We start from the raw sequence: 22,491 nt of genomic DNA, 5'->3' as shown, positions 1-22,491 counted from the left end.
CTTTCCAAAGTATATCTTTAACCATGGAAGTTAAGGAATAATCTTTATTCAGTGATTTTGATTTTAGCATTCTCAGTGCAACTCCTGATATTTTCCACACTAGGACTCGGTTCTCTTTCCAGGCTTTACAATATTTTTCTGGACTCTAGTTCACCCAAGCATGGGACTGACCAGATTTGACTCTTACAGATCTTGTTGGTTTCCACTTGGGTAGTTCTTAAACTTTTCCCTCCTCCACTAATCCAGTCATCCATGCCTGGTTGAACAGAATGATGCCCTGCCATATCTTTTTTTCCTTGTATACTAAATGCACTAAAACAAAAGAATGACTTTCTTTTCTATAATTCAACTTTCCATATTCACAGGTTCCTACTCTTAACTTTTAATGATGGTCATTACAAGCATTGATTGGTCAGGACAGAATGAGAACATTAGGTATTTTTCTTTTCTGATTTTTCTTCCTGGTAATTAGAATAGGCAGTATAAATCAGCCAAGTTAGAATGATATCTTTCATATACTTGACAAGTATTTGTAGATATGGACTCATATCAGCTACTGTGATAGGCACCAACAATACCGTTGTGATCAAAGCTGGAAGATCAATGTTGCTTACTCATCAGCCACTCCTTTTGTGTATCTTAGTGCATATCTGCCTTGATTTAACTTGTGATTTCAGATCTTTGGATGAAAAAGGCCACACATAGCGACATTTGTTAGAAAACATAGGCAAATAAAAATTCAATAGAGTTACTTTCTTTTGCTTATTGCCTCCTTCATGTGCTTCCGACTCCAGCAAACAGTCTTATAAGCAAATTAGTTTTAGAAGAGTCAGTTCCTTCAGAAGTCCATTTTCACTCAATTAATTTATGTACAATATCTAATTAGCCCTTCTTAATGAACACAACCACCTGGAACAAAATTTTATTAAGATGATAACCTTCAAAACACTCTGGGCTAATTATTCCTGATAAAAGTTATATAGCTGAAAAGTTTGACTTTAAAAATGATAGTCTTTGTCTTAAAAATAAAAGTTTTAAATTCATTATATTTCTTTTCAATTTTTTTTTGTAGTTATAGATGAACTGCATGCTTTTATTTTATTTGTTTATTTTTATGTGGTGCTGAGGATGGAACCAATCCTCACATGTGAGAGGCAAGTGCTCTGCTACTGAGCTACAGACCCAGCCCCAAAATTCATTATTTTACACAACACTTGTTACACATTAATAATATTGCCACAACATGCATTTAAATTTTTTTTTCCTGATGTTGGAATCAGGTATTAAATTACCATTTCTTAAGTTTTTGAGGTCCTGCTATTTTTCTCAATATAGAAGTAAAAGAAAAGTAGACTACATCTTGTAGCTGTCAAGGCAAGGGTAAAACTGAAAGAACAATATGGTTCAAGAATAATAGAAGGTAAATTTTTTGTGAGTGTGAAGAAAATTCCTATATATGTGATAATTAAATGAGGTGTTTATATTATATTAAAAGCATGCAGATGGCTGACTTCATTAATCATACCATAAATCTGGATTTAGTAGGCATGTGGGATTGTACAGGCTATGCTAAGTAAGTGGAACCAAACATTTTCCCCCAACCTCCTTCATGGATGTATGAACATAGGCAAAAGGAGTGAAACCTGGACTTCAGAGATTAATCTGCTGCATGTGGCAAACAAACTTTGAAATAATTAATGCAAAGTATACAGACAACTTAATGTAAGGAGCGTGGTTAACTAGATAGAGCAGAAATTATGTAACTACTGATATTCAGAGAGGTTGGAGGGTCCAGGTAGTCTCAAGAAAGTAAATAAAATCAGCTGGGCACAGTGGTGCATGTGTATAATCCCAGTGACTAGGAAGGTTGGTGCGGAAGGACAAGTTCGAGGCCAGCCTCAGCAACTTAGCAAGGCCCTGTCTCAAAAAAGAAAAAAAAAGGGGGGGGGGGCGGGGCTGGGAATGAGTCTCAGTGGCAAAGCACCTCTAGGTTCAATTCCCAGAACAATAAATAAATAAATAAATAATAAAAACAACAACAACAAAAAGCAAATCTCAAGAAGGACAGAAAGATCAACAATGCAGCCTGGAGGTCACTCAGAGCTGAAAACACTACATATAGCTTTTTATACCCTGACTTGGATTATCTACAGTGGCAATGAGCAATCTGCATAAACAGTAACAACAACAAAATCTATATGATTGATTAATGCAATCATGTGAAACTTTGGTAAGAACCAGCTGAAGATTATTTTTGCATGGAGTTACCAGTGTATTCATAAAATATTTCATAATAAATGCAATAACTACAGCCAATAATCATATTAGAAAATCTTTGATTTTGCTAACAATTATAAATTGTGAAATATTTGTCATTTAACTGACTGATGAAGATCTAAAAAGGCTAACAACTCTCAGTTATCTAACACTGTTGAAAATGCATATAAGTACTTGTGATTTTCGACAAAATATTAACTATAGCATTCAATTTGATGGCTAATTTTCTCTCTCACATAGGGAAATACAAATAGATATAGATATTTCCACCCTTTAATCCATTAATCCTTTGCTATGTAAATAAAGATATAATTACATAATAGCACAAAGATGTGTACACAGACACTGATACCATTGTTGTTTACGATGTTGAAAACTGTAAATAATATTCTTTAATATCATTTTGGCTAGTAACACTCATGGGTGTGAAAGGCAATAATATATTGCTGAGTAAATGTAAATTCCCATGTATACCCTACATTCTGAGTATCACTGCATTCTCAAAAGTTTATGAGGTAAAGAGATTCTAGAAGAAAATTAAGCAAAATATCAACAATGATCATTTTGGGGTATTGGGAGTGGAACACAATGTATACAGTTTTTGAATTATCTAAAGTGATAATGAGCAATCTATGTAAACAGTAAGAACAATAAAACTGATTTAGTATGTGTTGAAAATCAGTAATGCAGGATAATAAGGGCCTGGTAATAAATGAGACCAAGCACCAAAACAAGTATTTGGAATAAGAGCTTAGAATAGGCTCCACCTCAAAGTGGGGGAATTGACACACCTTGTCTTGAAGTTGGCTTAAGCAGTGTTTCTCAGTGAGAGGCCCAGATGGCATTTAGGGCAGGGCAATTTTTCATTGTGTTGAAATATCTTTGCATAGCAGAATCCGAAGCATACCTGTCCCAACCCCAACTCTTTAATCAAAATACTTCCATACATTTGCAAATGTCCCCTAAACAATTGAGAACTGACCACAGGTAGTAATTTATGACTACTATACAAACTAATTACAACAACCAAGACCTAAGAATGACTTTGACAGGAAAAAAAAAAAAAAAAAAAAAACCAAGTGGTTAGGATACCTAAGTAAGCTTTATGGTCAGCTGTGTAACACAGGATACAAATAGTATCCTGAAGCCTTTCCCTCAATTGCTCTGTTAGAAACAGCTTTTAGTGTGTGTGTGAGTGCTTTTTTTTTTTTTTTTTTAAACACCAGTCTTTAAGGGCTGGGAATGTAGCTCAGTTGTAGAGCACTTGCCTTAAACATGTGCAAGGCCCTGGCTTCAATCCCCAGTACTGCAAAACAATAAAAAGAAACTAGGCTTAAACTGTATTTCTTGGATATTTTATTACTTATGGATGAAATGGCATTAACTAAACCTTGAAAAATTGATTTTAAATTTGTTGACAGTTAACACTTCAATGTACTAAATAAAGGGATGATGTTCAAAAGAAAAGCTGCCATATGATAAACATGTGGTCTCATAAGTATACAAGAAGGATCCAGATGACATACACAAAGCTACACTCTTCTGTAGAAATTATCCTTCAGGGCCTCTACATAAACATTGAAGGATTAGGGACACATGGGACAGTTGGCTTTTAGTGAAAGAAAAGTAGCTGACAGTTGTAATGTCAAGAGAAAATTTCAGTTCTATGCATTTATTAGCGAGTTATCATTTCAAACCCACATTAATATCATTCCAAATTGTCATTTAGGTAAAAAACTGTAGACTCTTATTTGCATTTTAAAAATGAATTCTAATAAATGCAAGCTTATAGGATTTTACAAAGAAATATTAAAATAGAATTAAAACATATATACATATATTATAAAAAGATGTTATAACACATGGCTTACCAAGCATACTGCCTGCCACCAGGATATCAAAGAGTGTGTCTGCATAGCGACGATAATCTAATCTTGAGCCAGTCGAGTCCAGAAATTTGGCTACAGCTTCAAGGTCATCACCAGCTTCATTAAGCCCCTGGACAAGTGTATCCCTGAAGACCGTGGGTTCGAATTTCTCTTTTTCATCTAAAATTGAAAATCCATTAAATTATTCCTTTATATATACACATTATATTCCCCAAGGTGTTTTACACATATTCTCTTTGCCCATTATTCTTTATTTAGTGTGATTATTTAGAAATTAAAGGGCAATTTAAGTTTTTCTATTAGAATCCCATGTTCTTAAACCCCTTGTTTAAACATTTACTCAAGCAAATAATGCATTTCTGTTCAAAGGGGCCACAAGAATATTTCAATTATCTAATATATAATAAAATTAATGATTGTTCATTTGTCATTTGTAGGCTAAGCCAATAAAATCTATTAACTTTAATCAGAGGAAAAAAATAGTGTAACAACTGCAACTTAAATTGCTGTTTCACCTTAGACCAAGAAAGAAAATGATCCAGAGAAACACCAAAGAATTTATAAGAATAAAAATAAAAAGCAAAGATTGAGAAGGAAGAAATGAATAGGAATATCTCCTTTATAAGACAAATTACTCTAGAATATAAATTCTTCAATAAATGTTATTAGCTATAGATGTATAATACTGCCTCAGAGCAGAGGGTTTAAACTTTTTGGTCTCTTCACCCCTTGATACTCTTAAACAGCACTGAGAATTAAAAAGAGCTTTCTGTTCATGAAGGTTATATCTGTGGATACTTATTTTACTAGAAAATAGAAAACTAGAATGTTTATTAGGCGAAAAAAGTACTGAGAAGAATGGTATTGTTTTACACTCTTGCAAATCCTTTTAACAACTGATTAATAGTAGATGGACGGATGCTTACACCTACTGAGTTCAATCTACTGCAACATTACATACTGTATAGACTCTATAAACTCCACTGCAAACTCAGAGAACATCAAAAGAGTTTAATATCTCAATATTGTAATTAACAGTTCTGATTTTTAGATCCTCTGAAAGGACTTTAGAAGACTTAAAGGAATATAGATATTGTATAATTTTTTATTCTGAGCAAACATTGAGAAGAAAAATCTAAAACAACCCCAAAGGCTTTTATTTACAGGCATAAATGAACTGCTGCAGGGAACGAGGTGGGTGAGCACAGAGAATCTGCCAGGAAGGGAAAGGATTGGCAGGAGTTTTGGCCTAGACACTAAAGATACTTGTTGTGAAAGGTGGATTTTAAGTCAGATGGAGGAGGAGACAAACTAGAGATGGAAGGGGAGGGAATAATACTTTAAAAATTTACAAGTAAAAATGAGTTCTTAAAATAAAAAAAATAACAAAAAAGTGAAAAACTCAATGGAAGAATTAAAAGAGAAAGCTTAGAATATCTGTCAGAAAACTCGGGAATGATATTGGCTAAATTATATTGCTATATTGTGTGCATGTATGAATATATAACGATGAATCCCACCATTATGTACAATTATAATGTACCAATAAAATATGGGGGGGAAAAAGAAACAACATATATATAACAGAGGCCTAGAAAATAGAAGAGAAAAATGTTAAGAGCAGATCAGTCAAATATTCACATAAGTATGGTGAAAAGATAGAATAAAAAAACTGTAAAGGAAGTTATTTTTAGAAAGCGTCACAGAATTGAAGAATGCAAGTTTCCAAATAAAGGGCTTTTTAAGTGTCCAGTACAGTGATTGAAAAGGGAACCATACCAGGTAAGTTCATTATCACGAATTTACAGAATACTGGGAACAGAGCAACCATCAGGAGATTATGGGCAAAACAAAACAACAACAACAAGCCACACAGAAAGTAATAAGAAATAGAGTGACAAGAATTACTCAACAATTCATGACATATCAGAAAGCAGAAGAAACTTGTTCAAAAGTCTGAAGAAAAAGAGCTTCCAACCTAGAATTGTAGTGTTTAGCTAATTGTAGTGTTTAGCTACTAATCAAGAGTAAGAACAAAGTGAATGTATACTGAAACATTCAAGCTTCCAAAATAGAGAACGACTAGGGAATAAGTTGTGAAAAACAAACAAAAACAAATAGTACTGTTGAGGATAATGGTGAAAGGACATTTCAAACACATCAAGCTCCACAGCTGACCTAGAGTTTATCAATGTGATATGACATACAAATCCCTCCACCAGCCTCTCATTGTTAGAATTCTGAAGTGTCTTGTAAGAAGAGATTTACACAACAGGAAAGGTAAAGGCTGCCTAGTTTTCATTTTCGTTTTTCTTTTACAGTGTAGAGGGTGGAATCCAGGAATTGACACATGCTCTGTATATGATATACCACTGAGCTACACTCCCAGCCAAAGGCTGACTACTTTTAATTATTTAATTCAGAAAATATGTTAAAAAAAATAATCAAATAACAGTTGAGCTGTGAACAGCATGCACAAAGTCATAATACTATGAATCCTAAACATAAGTCTAACTGAAATTATGATAAAGAGGTATGAGCTGGGTGTGGACAGTGAGAAAGCAGAATCCTCAAATTCTTTAGTAGGAAGTACATATTTAACACTTCCAACAGAAAAATCAAGAAATAGCTATAAAGAATGCTGTTTGACTACATGAACGTAAATATCAAAAGTAGCAGTTAAAAAGGTTCAAAGAGTTCCCCTGGGGAAGAGCAGGCCCTGCTGTTGTTAGAACTTGCCTTGCAGAACCGTTTGACTATTTAAATGATGTGCTTGCATAATTTTAATAAAATTAAAACTACATGTAAAAACCAAACTGTCCGGTTTGCATAGACTGACTACTACATGTAACAGAAGGATGGGTTATCAGTGGTTAACAAAACTTACATCAGCATTAGAGTCAGAGAAGAATGGCATTCGCAGTACCAGTCAGAGCCACGGGTGTGAGATGCCATAAAGACATACACAAACGAACAGAACAATATTCATCACACATGAGATAAAAAGTCCTTTTGATGCCATAAGCAAAACATCACGCAGCCAAGAACACAAATGTTGACAGCAGAAAAAAATAAATAAAATTTGGTTCCTGTGTTGGATAGTGGGGATACATAAGAGGTCTAAAGAAACATTTTTTTTTAATATTTAATTTTTAGTTGTAGTTGGACACAATACCTTTATTTTATTTATTTATTTGTATGTGGTGCTGAGGATCGAACCCAGGGCCTCACACGTACTAGGCAAGTGCTCCGATGCTGAGCCACAACCCTAGCCCCTAGAAAAACACATTATATAGAGCTGGAAGAGAGGAAAACTGTATCTCTAAGCAAGAAGAACCCATTAGCAAGCAAATAAAACTTCACTTCTTATTCAGGATCTAACTAAAAAGCAATTCTCCTTCCTCTTAGGAGAAAGATGTTTTCTTTCCTATATTATAAGAATACTGGAAGTGAAAAGACCACAGCCTGTTTATTAAGTCTTGTGGCCAGCTTCCAAAATGAACTGAGGCCATCCCCACAATGACACAACATGTTTGGATGTTGACTCAGGTGGTAGATCAGATTTTGATGGTTTGAAAATTACAAATTGAGGCATATTGGGTAATATATGTTGGTAAATAAGGAAAAACTTAGGCTAGGCCAAGAATCCATGTGGAAGAACTTGTTTTGAATTTAAGAGACAACTTAAAAACTTGTGTTTATAAAAAGGCCATAATCGTCCCATTCTAATTTTCCAAAAGAATTGCCAAGGAAGAAAAATAAAAGGAAGATAATATATCATGGCCAAGGACATTCCAACAGTGAGCAATAATGCATTAAGTCAAAATGACTATTTATAGCTTGGAAACCTTAAAAACTTAGGATGGCATGATGGGACTAATAATTCTTTTGCACACCCCCAAAATCTCTCACCTACAAAGATAGTCTCTATCAAGAGAGACAGAAACTCCTATAGAAGAAAATGATAAGAACACTAATGGAAGTTTGGGGAAACAAGACAACATTTTAACCAAAGATTTCCTTTCATCTGAAACAACAGGATATTGTGTAGTTTATTTCATTTGAGGACAAACTAGCAGCAATACTTTAAAAATCCTAACAAAAATATATCATTGCCTCTTTTGGTTTCCATTTGGCAATTCAAACCTTTCCTGAAGTAGGAAGTATATAATTAGGGTCTCAAATTTATACTGTGTTGGTGAATCACAAATATGACACTGAGGAGGAGTTAGTCATAATGGCCCTTTCGCTGACAGAAAAACAGGCCTATTCCTGATGCTCAAATATGCCTGTAAGTTTTCTGACTGTATTACTTATTATAAGAGCTACAGTAACTGGTTAATAAAGCATTTGTCTAACCTGTTAATGAAGTGATTAATAATACAACCTACATCCCTTCCCAAAAGTCACCGAAGCATAGTAAACAAGTAAAAAAAAAAAAAAATCATGTATTTTCTAATTATATACAAATATTTCAAGATTTATAGGTATACTCGATTAGTTATTAATACACTTATCATAAATCTCTTTTTTTTGGCAGTGCTGGGGATCAAACCCAGGACCCCACATATGCTAGACAACTGCTCTGCTACTATGTTAAACCCCAATTCTATAAATCTAATTGTGATTGAAACCCAGTAGCACAAAGCTAAAGTCTGAGGGACAAGCCTGAGAACATTGTCACTTGGATGCCTGCATTTGTTCCTCTTTTTTTCCTCTTAATTTCACCAATTTTATCTAGTTTCTACAAGATCCTACAAGTCATAGTAGAAAATATAAATTTGGAGAGCATATGATGTATTTCATAGAAGAGGGTATAAATGGGTCCTGTGTGATGTGCTCTACCATATTGTTTATATTTGCATTAGGCAACAATTCTTTTTTTTTTTTTTTAAACTACCTTGGCATGCAAGAGCATTATCTTTGTTAGGAAAAGTTTCAAGGTAATGATAAACCTTTGAAAGAGAGACTATCAAATGTCCTTGAGATAGCCCTTGTAGTTTCCCCCACTCACCCCTATGAAACTACTAACCATTTATATGAAGTCAATCCCATGATAAAGGCAAAGAAAAGCCAAGGCACAATAAATTATCAGTAGGCAATTTAGTATGAAGAGCAGAAAATGAGGTTGACACAATTTTATTTTTCCCAGTCAGCAGTTTGGCACAAAATGGCTCAAGTGTTGTTTAAATCCTCAACAGACCTGAGTTATGTAAGTCCAGATCAACTGACAAATAATATATGTCTCTCAGTATCTCTCCCTGAGTACTCTTGCTGCACAATCTTGACCACCCGATGAATCAGAGGCAAACTTGTTCAGAATTAGAGAAAACCTTTGTGGCTCCACGCTGCAGGCGGACGGCAAGGGCCAGCTTACTGATGGAGTCAGGGCTGCAGTTGTGCAATAGTTCTTGGGCTTTACTGGCTCTAGAGCTCAGTTACAGTGAATCAGCTTCACGCTCATCAGGCAGCTTGAGCTGGAGATCCAGGTCTGAGATTAGCACATACCCTCAGCAGGCGGGCAACAGCAAACCTCTCTGTGCCTCACAGTTGGGCTTAGATTAACTGGTGTCACATTACTGGGCTCCACAAAACCTTCACTATAATAAGGTTTCTAAACTATATCGCTCATGACTGTTAAACTCCTTTTGAAATCATCTGCATCTTTTTTTTTTTTCTTTAAGACTGTTTAAATAAGGAGACAATAAATGCATGCTGGTCAGCACCTCATGTTTGTTATTTGCTTCCAGATTCCTCAGTGGGGAAATGCAGTGAGAGTAAGACATTAGATGAAAAATAAACGCAGGTGGCATAGCCTATATCTGAACTCATTCAGTTTATGGGTTAAGCCAGGAATCAAAATAAAAGGGCACACAGTGGGTCATCAATGAAACAATTCAGCACTCAGAGATCACTGAGTGGGACTATACTTCAAGGCTGTTTATCTTCATACAGGATACTTCCTTAAATACTTCTCAGCCATCCCTCTCAATATTAGTTAGCTTAATAATTCACCTCGTGTTTCCTCTTTGAGTTTCAGTTCAACTGTCTTTATATTCAAGGACATAATTGCATAAAAATTACTAAATGCAAAATATATAACATAATTGTATAAACCCATGTATTTGTGTAAAATATAACTGTAAAATAACAATTCATGTAATTGTGCAACTGACAATGTAAAATCATGTTAAAATAGTCTTTACACAGGAAGAGCAGTAAGATGAATAGCAGATAAAAAAGAAATTTTATCTGTCATTGTCAAACTGTATCTATTACTTTTCTACTCACAATAAGAGATTTGAAAATACTATGAATTTAGAGGAATTTAGGACAGTAGATCTAATTTGACTTCCTAAATTCTGAGAAAGCAAAAAACTCAACATCTCTTTCTGTAACTCACTTTTCTCTCGGTATTACCTTTGCTATCAATATTTTCTCAAAACAACAAAACAAACAAAACCCAAATACAAATGCTGATGTTAAAAACAGTCAAGTATATCAACTTCCCTCAAGCTAAATAACTTGTCCAACAAACATCTAGGAAACTGGTAATTCTATAGCTTGACTGCAGAACTTCAGATTCTACATTTAGAGCATGTTAGTGAAATTTGTGAGATTAAGTGGAAGCACAAAACATTGAATTCTTCTCCAATCTGATAGTTTGATTAGAACTTTAAACACACATAAACACAACACAGCCTACCCCTTTTCCGAGTTTTGAACCGCTGGCCTGTTAGCACTGGCTTCTGATGCTTATTCATAAAATTTCTGAAAAACAAAATAAAGGTTATATATTTTAAATAAACAGTTCACACATTTTTATATATGGCTAATGAACATATATGTTCTATGTCAATCAAAAAATGAACATCTTTTAAAAATAATTGGACTAGGCAAATTTTTAATGTTTACCAATACCAGCTGTTTTCAAAGGACACAGGGAAAACAACCACATGTCAACTTTGGCAAAGGTTAGACTCAATACCATACTTTTGAGGAGCATACAGTGAGTTATCTATAAATATTACATGTATATAACCTATGGTCCATCAATTCCTTTCCTAGGAATTTATCCTGCAGCTATACCACACAAGAATGCCAACATATGTGTATATGTAAAAGTATTTAGCTGTGGTATTGCTGGATTCATTGTGTGTGTGTGGGGGGGGGTGTCAAATGACCATAAATATGAAGTCTGATTAGACAAGACCTAAGTTAGCCACTACATGAAACATTAGGCAGCTTTACAAGAGAATGCATTCGATTTCTAGCCCTGGCTGTGTCTCTGATTACATATGTATGTTAAATCCACATCTCTTCCTATCACTCAATGAGTTTCAGCCACACTGCCCTACTGTTGATAAGGTTCTATTTCTAAGGCTCTGCACCTGTCTTTTCAGGAAGCATCTTCCCCAGCTGTCCACATGGCTTACCTACTGCATTCATTCAAACACCTCATTTCAGAGAGGCCTCCTTAACTATTTTTTTTTTAAATATTTATTTTTTAGTTGTAGATGGACACAATATCTTTATTTTATTTATTTATTTTTATGTGGTGATGAGGATGGAAGCCAGGGCCTCCCACGTGCTAGGCAAGTACTCTACCGCTGAGCCACAACTCCAGCCCCCTCCCTAACTATTCTGACAAACATGGCCTCTTGTCACTCTCAAATCTTTACCTAGTTTTTTTCTCCCTTCCTAACCTTTAGCATTATCTGCCATTTTATTATTATCTGTTTGTGGTCTGCTTCCCCCATGAAAGTTAACGTCAATGAGCTAGGAGTCACGTAGGTTTTTACTCAATAATATATCTTTAACACCTAAAAAGCTAACAAAGTTTAGCTTTTAATGAATGCTTCTCAAATACACTGCTCTGCTGATATGGAAGGATGATTCAGGCATAATGATACTGAGGAAAAAAAAACAGACCCCCCCCCAAAAAAAGAATGGAATGTATAATTTTATTTGATTAAAAAAGGGATAAACAGAATATGTGCTTTTCTAAACAAGGAAATTTTGAGAAGGATTAAAAAATATGTAAAACTTGCTGCAAAATACCTCTTAACAATTGAGAATAACCATGCTGGTATTAATATTATACACTAAAATATATCTGGATTGCTTAAATTATGAAAGCCAAACAAGATAAAAGGTACTATATTCAAGCAGATTATCTCATCTTTCAGAGTTTTAAAAACATGGAAAAATCTTTATTCTGTTTATTAAACAAACCTTCCATTCCAGGGCTCGGGTGTACGTAGCTCTGCGGCAGAGCACTTATTTACCATGCTGGGGGCCCTGGCTGGATCCTCAGCACCAACAACAAAGTAAAACAAAATACCAATCTGCCATGGAAAAGTTCTAATCAATCATTATTTTAAAAGTGAAACCAATTACAAAAGCATTAACAATGCAAAAGTAAATTCAAGTTTTACCATTTGAATGGAGAGAAATTTGATCATTTCTATGAACTAAAATGAACTTAATAGCGCATGCCTGGAGAAACAAAAGGTGACTAAAGCAGAATCCACACCCTCAAGGAATTTAGTGGGAGAGATAAAATCCAAACCTTCAAAACACAATGCAACACTTGAAACAGAAGTACAGACCAGAACCAGGGTAGAGACAGTGACTGATTGCAGCTCAAATATGGGGCAAGAGCTACATATTGAAACACGGGGAAAACAACTTAATTGATAAAATCTCATTTCATTTGATGAATGTTGGAAATTGTTTCTAATCCATTATTTATGTTCACTGTAAAACTCATTCAGAAATTTCCCTGTTGGCATTTTCAGAATTTACTGTGGATCAACAAACATTTAATTGGTGCAAAATTGATGTCATTGTGTAAGTAGTTCCCTCCTTGTCTCTGTATCTCCCAAACATAATATTCAGAATGTATTCTTGTTTTATTTTATTTTTTAAAAAGGGCAACATCAAAAATCTGTCAAGAGTTTGGTTCTCATTCAAAGCCAAAAATAGAGCCCAAATAGCTTGAAACGTCTTCAGCAGGCAAGCATTCAAGGAGCTGCTCTCTGCCGAAGATGTTTTGTTTCATAATTAATTTTAAAGCAATTTTAAGCATGAACCATATCTAAAATTTTTATTTTTAGTCTAGGTTATAAACTCATGGATTTCTCTGTAAGTAAGTCCATATTTGTACCTTGTTTCTATCTTTCTCTGTTAATGGATAATTATCAACATACTATGAGAGAAGTACTCTATTTAAAAAATCCTTAGCTTTTTTATACCTACTTCAGTTCTAAATAAAAAAGTTCCTCTTCAGGGCCCAGTTATGGGGACTTATTTTCTACATCCTCAATATAGTTTATATAGAAAATAATATAATAAAATATAAACAGATATATATGCAAAATTTTTGGCATAAAAACCACCATATGAAACTAACAAAACCCCAAAACTCACCCACTTAGTGAAAGACTAAATGAAGGTATTCTCTTCACCAAGAGTATCTATGGTTTAGCTGTTACTATTTGGAGCAGAGACACAGCTTTCCTCTAAATTTAGCTCCATGCTACAGTATAATCTGCTCAGTAAGGGTCAGCCTTTATAAGGTCCTTGCTGAGCCCTTATCAGAGAGAGCCCTGGCCTAAGATAGAAGCAAGGGCATTTTGAGCAGAAAATGGTGCTAACTTAAACCTGGGAAAGTAACAAAGAAACAGTAATAAAGACAATTCTATAGCTCACTGTAAAACGATTACATGTATTACTTTGCATTATAATTTGAAATCAACTAACTTTTCCCCTTCTAACAAAATGGAACAGCTCTATGGTTTAATACTATTAAAACATGTATGCAGAATGTCAAACAAAATAGATTTAAGATTTCACAGGTCATCTAAGAGACTATCTCTTGGATATCACACAAGAAAAAAGAGAACCATAAAACACTTAACTGATTCAATAATTCAAAATTTGGAAACTAGTCATTATTGAATTAAAAACCTCCTTTTCTGGGGGAAAAATCCTTTTAAAGTCAATGTTGTAGGGTTTAATGAGAAGGTTTTCAAGTCTGACATGTTTCATATATTTCACCCCACCTAATTACACTAATCAATCCTCTAACCATCCTAGTGTCCACTGTAGATTCCATTCTTTAACTCAGAACTACACCTTGGGCCCAGGTGTGACAAGGGGGCAAGCAGCCTAGATACTAAACCTACTAGTTTTCCCAGCCCACTTGAAATGGACTGAAAACTTGGATGTTGACTATTCTGTCTTGACTGGTATTCTTGTTTCTTTAATTCTCTCAGTATTGGAAGGAGCTGATTTACCAGAGAAGGACTCAGTCTTCCAGTTGTCCCTACAAGGGAGTGATTGTTCTTACCCAGCAATCCAAAGGTGTGGTCTTATGCTCTATTTTTAACTCTTCTTCTGGTTTAGCTCATCTTTAGACTATGAGACACTGCCTTACATGATATGCTATACTACCAATGTATTGAATATGTAGTATGAACATAATAATCACATTATTTAACCTCAGTCTTATGAATATATATATAGTCAAAAGCAGAGGTCACAACATTTGTGTGTGTGTGTGTTGAGAGCCACAGTTTAGTTGGAATGACGCCTGGCATTTTGCTAAAGGGAATGGTTGAAAGGTGACCCTGCTCCAGGATTAGGGTGGATCCTCCAGGAATAGGAGGACTCCTGCTGGGATTAGGGCGGATCCTGCTGCCTTGGGCACCCACTACTTTGGAGTTCCCCTGGAGTTCTCAGGGGGTTCTGGGAGAATTGGCGCGTGGAGCCCGGTGGAGGGAGTGTACTCCCGGGAAGTGTGTGTGCAGGTGAGAGTTCGGGAATAAAGAGTTGCTGTTTGAACTTACAAGGCTTTGTGCCCAGCCAGACTGCGGCATGTGTGTGTGTGAGAGAGGACAAAAAGAAAATACTTTAGGCTCTGTGGGCTATATAGTTTCTGTTCCAACTACTTGATTCTGCTGGTCTGACAACAGCCATAGACAATATGCAAACAGACAGTAATGGCTGTATGCCAATAAAATTTTATTAACAAAACAGACAGTGGTCCACACTGGCTCCACAGGTCAGTTTGCAGACCTCTATTCTATAGCAGGGTATCCAATAGAACTGGACTTGATAATGGAATTTTTCTGTATTTGCATAGTCGAATATGGTAACCATAAGTCACATTTGGCCATTGAGCACTTGAACTGTGGCTAGTATGACTGAGGAGATTAATGTTTAATTCTATTTCACTTTATTAGTTGAAACTTAAATAGTCAATGTGCCTGATATCTACCATGTTGGGTACTGCACTTATGAAGTTATCCTTCTATCCCCTAATACTTAATTTGATAAAAAAGTAAAAATAGGGGCTGGGGCTGGGGCTGAGTGGTAAAGCACTCTCCTGGCACACATGAGGCACCGGGTTCAATCCTCGGCACCACATAAAAATAAAATAAAGGTATTGTGTCCATCTATAACTAAATACATATATATATATATATATATATATATATATATATATATATATATAGAGAGAGAGAGAGAGAGAGAGAGAGAGAGAGATAGATATAGATATATAGATAGATAGTAAAAATACATCCAAAAGAGAAGTTTTTAATAAATATTTTTCAAATAAAGTAGCCCCGAGGAGCATTTTACCCAAATATCAAAGTCACATGGCTACAGTAGGCAAGGAAAGAAAAGGCATCACACTTCAAAGAGCCCTGTATACAGTCAATAATGCTTAAGATTTTAGGGAAGGAGACTTTAGAGTCTAAAAATCATAAGGCAAGAATATCACCTCCAAAGTTGAAAGAATTTTATAAAGATGACACACCATTACCCCATAAAACTCAATAAAGGCCATTTTCCCTATTAGGACCAAGAATTATCTTTTATTCCATACCCTAATGAGATAACTCACCACAAGAAGAACAAACTAAAAATTACCCAAAATCATAAACAAATTTTCTTTTCATTAAAGTTAAACTTCAAGAACAAGCATCATAAAATCATTTATAAAACATGTCCAATCAAGAAAACTTTTGGGTCAGTAACATTGTAGCAAAGTTTTCTCAAAAGAAACAAAAATAATTAAACTGTCTGTAAACGTTTAAATTATTACCGCTAAAGCAATCAACTAAATGTCTATAATAACACCATGCAATGTGTTGCCCAGAATAACATTAGTTTTTTTCATATCCTTATTATGACTTTGTAACTAATAGCCTCTTCATACTCAAAATCACCCAGCTGCTGCAAAAAGCTTAATGAAATGTCCTAACAAATTCTAAGCTGCAGTAGTAAAAAAAAAAAAAAAAAAAAAAAGAAAAAGAAAAAGAAAGAAAGAAAAGGAAATTTAAAACAGAAGATAGTATAGCTATAAAAGAAAAATGTTTCTAAAGAATTTTAAATTCAATATTCTTTTAGGATTAAAAAAATTCACGTTCTCTTCTTATACTTATTAATATAAAAGAACATAAACAACCTTGTCAAACTGCATAAAACTTAATATTAGTTTCTTCTAAAAAATTTACAAGCATATTTTTCAGTGGGGAACATTGATGGTGGAATCAAATTGTGCTAAGCAATTACCTTATGAGGAAAGGATCAATTAATGACAAGGCACCATGGCAAAGTTGGCATTTTTCATGTTTCCAGAACTATTTTTCTATCTCAAGTGTAATCAGTACTACCTAAGTTCTGAACTGATATTTCCTTTGGAATAAAAATAGAAATGTTCCAAAAGCTACATGCCAAGTATCCATGTACAACCTTTATATAGAGACAAATTAAGGTAATTACATATAATTTGTTATCTTAATGAAGTTATTTTCAAAAACTTTTAAGAAACATAGTTTATTCCTAAAATACTTTCACTCTACCAATCAACTCCTGCTGTCCACTTCATCTAACCTCGAAGCTCCTTAGGGCATGGATGTTTCTTTGAGTACTTAGGTTTTCCCCAGATGGAAAATCTCCCAGATTCTTAATCCCCTCCCTCCAACTGACTAGGCTCATCTGATCTTCCAGATGCTCCCATCTTGCTGATGCCATTCTTATTTCTCTCAACACTTGCAAAGACATGGACGCATGTACCCTACCAACATTAGAGAATACTTTGGCTTTTAGACAACCTATCCCTTAAATAAAGGTTTCAGGGTATTTTAATAGCAAAATGACCTAAAACCTCTATTCTAGATAAGACCCTAAGAACCTCTGTCTACAAGATAACAATTGTAATAACAATTGAATACCTCTAATATTAAAATTGTAAATCCTGAAAATGTTGAGGAAACAGTGGCATAAAACAAGGATATGTCCAATGGCTACACTGTATATATTAATGTATCAAGTATTTGGGGATATCTATTACGTGTAAGGCATTGTACTAGAACAATGTTTTCACGCAGGATAATTGATGATTTTGTCACCCAGGAGTACTTGGCAATGTCTGGAGATATTTTGAGATAGGATCTTACTAAGTTGCTTAAAGACCTAGCTAAATTGCTGAGGCTGGCCTTGAACTTGTGAACCTCCTGCCTCAGCCTCCCACGTTATGGAGATTACAAGTCATGGACCACTCACTGTGCCTGGCTTCTGGAGAGATTTTTTTTTGATTGTCACAGTCAGAGGATGGGTATAGATGCTACCAGCATCTAACAGCAATGGTGTCAAATATCCTATAAGCTATGAGCATAAGAAAGCCCTCCACAACAAAGGATCATGTGGTCCAAAATTTCAACAGTGCTATGGTTGAAAGACATTACATTAGGAAAGAAATAGTGGTACATTTAAGAGCTAAAAATTTTGCACATGGAACTAAACACACCTCAGCAGCAACTCAGCAGGTATTTAATTGAATGATTGTTTATGTTTAGCAAACACTGATGTCAAATATTAGAGAAAATAAACTTATCACTGAGTAGACCATTTTATATGAAAGCAAAAGTACCATGATGTATGAAATAAATGTTTCCCAGTCTCGGATTTATTTCTGCATTGATAATTTTATATTCTATGATATTCATGGGTGGTAGAGGACAGGCAGAATATAATTTTAAAGGAAGAACTAGAAAAAATAAGGTTGGGCACCAGCAGATGAATTTTTCCTACTTTAAGATGATGCAATAATGAATAGGAACAAAAAAGACAACAAAGACAAATTTTAAAATGAAATACATTTACTAAAAATGAAATTGCCCATTTTTTATGACTTGGAGAAAACAATGATATGCTAAGTGGATACAGTAAAATGCAAAATTTTGTATTCTGATGTGAATTTGGCTATGTAAAATAAACCAGCACTCAATGAGCAGTGGGCTTAAGGGGACATTTAATTCTCTTATCTATACCTCTCTAGATTTTCTATAATATAAATACAGGTAATAGATTAAAAAAAATTGCATATATATAAATGAAAAACTTTAACCTCCTCTGAAGTTCCTATCAAATCCAAAAAGTTACAAGCAACAATATTATTTGTGTATGAAGAAAAATTATATTAGACAGGATATAAATAAAATTCTGCAATATTAGATATAATTCTCTCCTAAAAGAAACCAGGATTCCTTGAATAAATGGTTGATACCAAGGCTATTCGAGGAAAGGTTCACTATGATCCTGGGAGGTCTTGTGCCATAAAATACATAGTTTAAAAAAAATCAGAAAAGTATTAAAACAATACAGGATCCTTCTTTTTGGAGATACTGGAGATGTAACTCAGGCCTTGCACATGGTAGGTAAATATTCTATCACTGAACTGTATCCCCAGTTCATTTTTATTTTTTATTTTGAGACTGAGTCTCACTAAGTTGCCAAGCTGGCCTCTAACTTGTGATCCTCCTGCCTTAGCCTTCTGAGTTGTTGCAATTACCAGTACTTTATACCTGGAGCCACGTTCATAGGAATAATCTTGAGGACAATTCTGCTAAAGCTAGCTTGGGGACAATTTTATTACCAAAATAATTTAAAGAACAGCAATGATGAATATGCTATTAAATAAACTAAGAGCCCACAATTTCATACTTATAACTTCATATTCCATTTATTTATTCATACCAAGGATTGAACCCAGGAGGGCACCTAACCACTGAGTCACATCCCTAGACCTTCTTATTTCTTTCTTTATTTTATTTTGAGATTGGGACTTGCTACATTGCTTAGGGACTTACTGAGTTGCTGAAGTTGGCTTTGAACTCAGGATCCTCCTGCCTCAGCCTCCTGAGTCCCTAGGATTATAGGTGAATGTCACTGTACCTGGCTCATATTCCTTTTAAAGAAAACAACTTAGTATACAACAAAAAGGGAAGTAATTGGAGATAGAAAAGGAAACATGAGGCCTGGGGATACAGTAGTTCAGTGGTACAGTGCTTGCCTAACATGCATCAGGTCCTGGTTTTGTTCCCCAGCACCACAAAATCAACAATAAACAAAATAAATAAAAACAAGAAAAAGAAACATGGAATTAGAAAATTCAGTTTGCAATCATCACACTACAAATTGATTCATGCATTGAAACATGGGAGATTCATCCATGTATATTAAATCAAGATGAATATGTGCATGTACATTGGGAAGCCCATGATGATCAACAGGATAACTGCATAGCCTTAAATCATCTTCACATGAATCACAAAAGAAAAAATGGTGACTACACATTGGAGAAACATGGTCAACAACAAACCTTCAGAGGATTCATACTGAGGAGCATGGGATATTGCTCATGTGGTATTCCAGACAAAAATGCATGATCTGACTCTAATTGTCAAGAAACAAAAGTATACCTAGGAATATTCTCCAAAACCAGGTGGCCTGTATTCTTAAAAAATAGAAATGTCTCAACAAAGACCGAAGAACTGTTTTATTAAAGGAGAACCAAAAAGACATAACTAATAGTAACATCTGTTAAATTAACTGAATTTTATTATTGCACTGGGGTGCTGTAAGAAAAGTCTCTTATTCTTAAGCTCAGAACCACAGGGACTTTGTATTTTCTGGGACTGCTTAGAAAAAAAACTTGCCACAGAGGGAGGTAACATCACTTTCCAGATTCCTCAGGATTTGCTCAGCTGTAAAGTAGGAAACAACTTAGCCACATCAATCACTCACTCAGGAAAAACCAAATTAACTCCTGATATGAACATGTCTATAATAAATACATTATTCTGGTTAATATAGTTTGTATTTGACTGATCTATGCATAATGAAAAAGTTTTGAAAAATGTTTTTATTGCTGTAGCACAGCAGGGGGTTCTTCACCTTGCTGCACACCAACACTACATAAAATCCTTGGCTTAAGTGAGCCATGAAGTGCTTAGCCACACCTTGTACTACCTCTGTAACTCCTGCTGTGGAAATATTTTTCCATATTACATTGTCAACTAATCAGCAATTCAGAAATATATAAAATGAAAGTGATAAAGATTGTCATCATGAAAATAAACTCAATGGTGAAAAAGCGTGTGTGTGTAAAATAAGACATGGGGTTTTTAAGGAAAATAAATTCGGATCTCTGCAAATTCAAAGCAAATACCTTTAAAACTGGAAAAAAAAAAATGATTCCTGAACAAAAACTTTTAAAAATTCGTTAAAATCCATTATTTTTTTCTACATTAAAAATATTTACCAAAACAACACACATGTAAGTATACAATGCTACGTAGTAATTTAACTCATAAAAAAGCACATATTTCAGAATTTACACATGGAACAACTTCTTTCCTCAAAAACAAAGAAACTCACAAATACTATAAATTAAGCTAATAATGCTGCTACTAATCAAAATTCCTTTTAATTAATATATTTCTGAACTCCAACCCCTGCTTTATAAAGAATTTCCCCCAGAGTCTACAAGACATTCTTTTCATTATCTTCAATGATGAAAAATTTTACTGCTTGATGGAGGGTTTAATTTTAGGAAATCAGAGATAATTCAGAATCTAATCGGTTGAAAAGGTATGTGGCCATTTTGAAGCTACCTGGTCTGTGTATTTCTATGTTCAATCATGTCATATTTCCTGATATACATACTTTTTATGTACTCGAAATAAATATTGAAAAAAAAACAATGGCATTCAAGGCATAAAAACTTTTCAATAGAAATTTCAAAAACATTATTCATTAGTTGAAGTATCAGCACAGTGAATATACAATCTTGCAAGGTGATGATTTGGAAGGTCCATATGTTCCAACATTTGGGTTTATTTTACCCATTATGATTTTTTTTTTCTTATTGACATATGGCCATATATTTCATATACAATAGTATATGCCACTTCCTTATTTGACAAAGGTGTAAAAAAAATGCTTGCATCAGAAAATAATTTCTTTAAAATAACTCTAATTATAAAGTCAGCTTACCATGTAGATTCTAGAAAATTTAGAAAAAAATTGGGAAAAATGTAAATTTAGCTTTCTGCAAATGATCATCAGACACATTTAAATAAAATGTAAATTCCTTCTTCTTTATCATAGAGAGCATATATGTAGAAAAATATTAAAATCCAATTCTATCACCTTTTCTAATCTTATAAGTGTAACTTAAAATAAAAGTTGCATTAGGACTTGGAGTTTGTTGTATGACTTAATTCAAAGAAAGTTTCTAGCATCTTTCTTTTAAAAGCATTGTTTTGGGGTGGGGATGTAACTCAGGGTACAGCACTTGCCTAGCATGCACAAGACGCTGGGTTTGATCTCCAGCAAAGGGTGGGGTGGGTTGGGGGTGGGGGTTGTGTTTCAATGCTTCACTTTAGGAAAAGTAGAAACCTTTCTTGGAGAGGAAAATATTCTAGAAATTTGGTTAATCATATTATAGTTCTAAGCTCAAGAAATAACAAGATGGTTTCTATATTGATAATGTACTTATAGCAAACAACAACAAATACTAACAATGTATAAAGGGGCATAAAATAAAAAGTGAAGTCCATTTCTCAATTTTTCACTCTTGTTCTAATGTGCTAGTTGCACTCTATGGGAATGATAATAATTCTAACTCTAACATTGTACTACATGATTTTCAGAAAATACGTACATATGAGATCTCCACCTATATCGAAGAAAAAACAAAGGTAAAAAAGTCTCCTCATCTCCAGTGTTAATTCCTCCAGAAAATGTCCACCTCTTCAGAAGGTTCCTAAATAAAGGTTGAGCCCTTCTTGGTACAGGAGAAAGATGATCTCTACATGAGATTTGCCTTTCACCTAAATGCACATACATCCAAGATGCACATACAACCAAGGCCTTCCTAACTGAGGTAAGAAAATCCAGTCAATGCAAGGAATGCATGTCAAATGCCAGAGAGCAGTCAGTTTATAAGGGCCTGATGAACATAAAT

At 34.4% G+C, this 22,491-nt stretch overlaps 1 protein-coding gene across 2 annotated transcripts in view; it reads right to left on the bottom strand.

Moving 5' to 3' along the window:
* Bzw2 (basic leucine zipper and W2 domains 2) overlaps nucleotides 1–22,491 on the bottom strand; it is a 56,212-nt gene that overhangs the window by 25,888 nt on the left and 7,833 nt on the right. Inside the window, exons 1-3 of one of the 2 annotated variants that reach the window (XM_046463643.2) lie at nucleotides 13,599–13,700; nucleotides 10,873–10,937; nucleotides 4,149–4,325 (exon numbers count right to left, since the gene is read on the bottom strand). In XM_046463643.2, the coding sequence (XP_046319599.1) occupies nucleotides 4,149–4,325; nucleotides 10,873–10,930 (235 nt within the window). In that variant the 5' untranslated portion in view covers nucleotides 10,931–10,937; nucleotides 13,599–13,700. Of the gene's footprint in view, nucleotides 1–4,148; nucleotides 4,326–10,872; nucleotides 10,938–13,598; nucleotides 13,701–22,491 lie in introns of those variants that run through there. The other variant, XM_046463644.2, reaches the window with a different exon arrangement.

This window comes from Marmota monax, unplaced genomic scaffold (genome assembly GCF_021218885.2).
Source record: "Marmota monax isolate L192 unplaced genomic scaffold, Marmota_monax_Labrador192_F-V1.1 WCK01_AAM20220418_F8-fsc00057, whole genome shotgun sequence".
NCBI classification, from domain to species: Eukaryota; Metazoa; Chordata; class Mammalia; order Rodentia; family Sciuridae; genus Marmota; species Marmota monax.
Note: the sequence above shows the minus strand (reverse complement) of the source record. Positions and strands in the feature narration are given on the sequence as shown.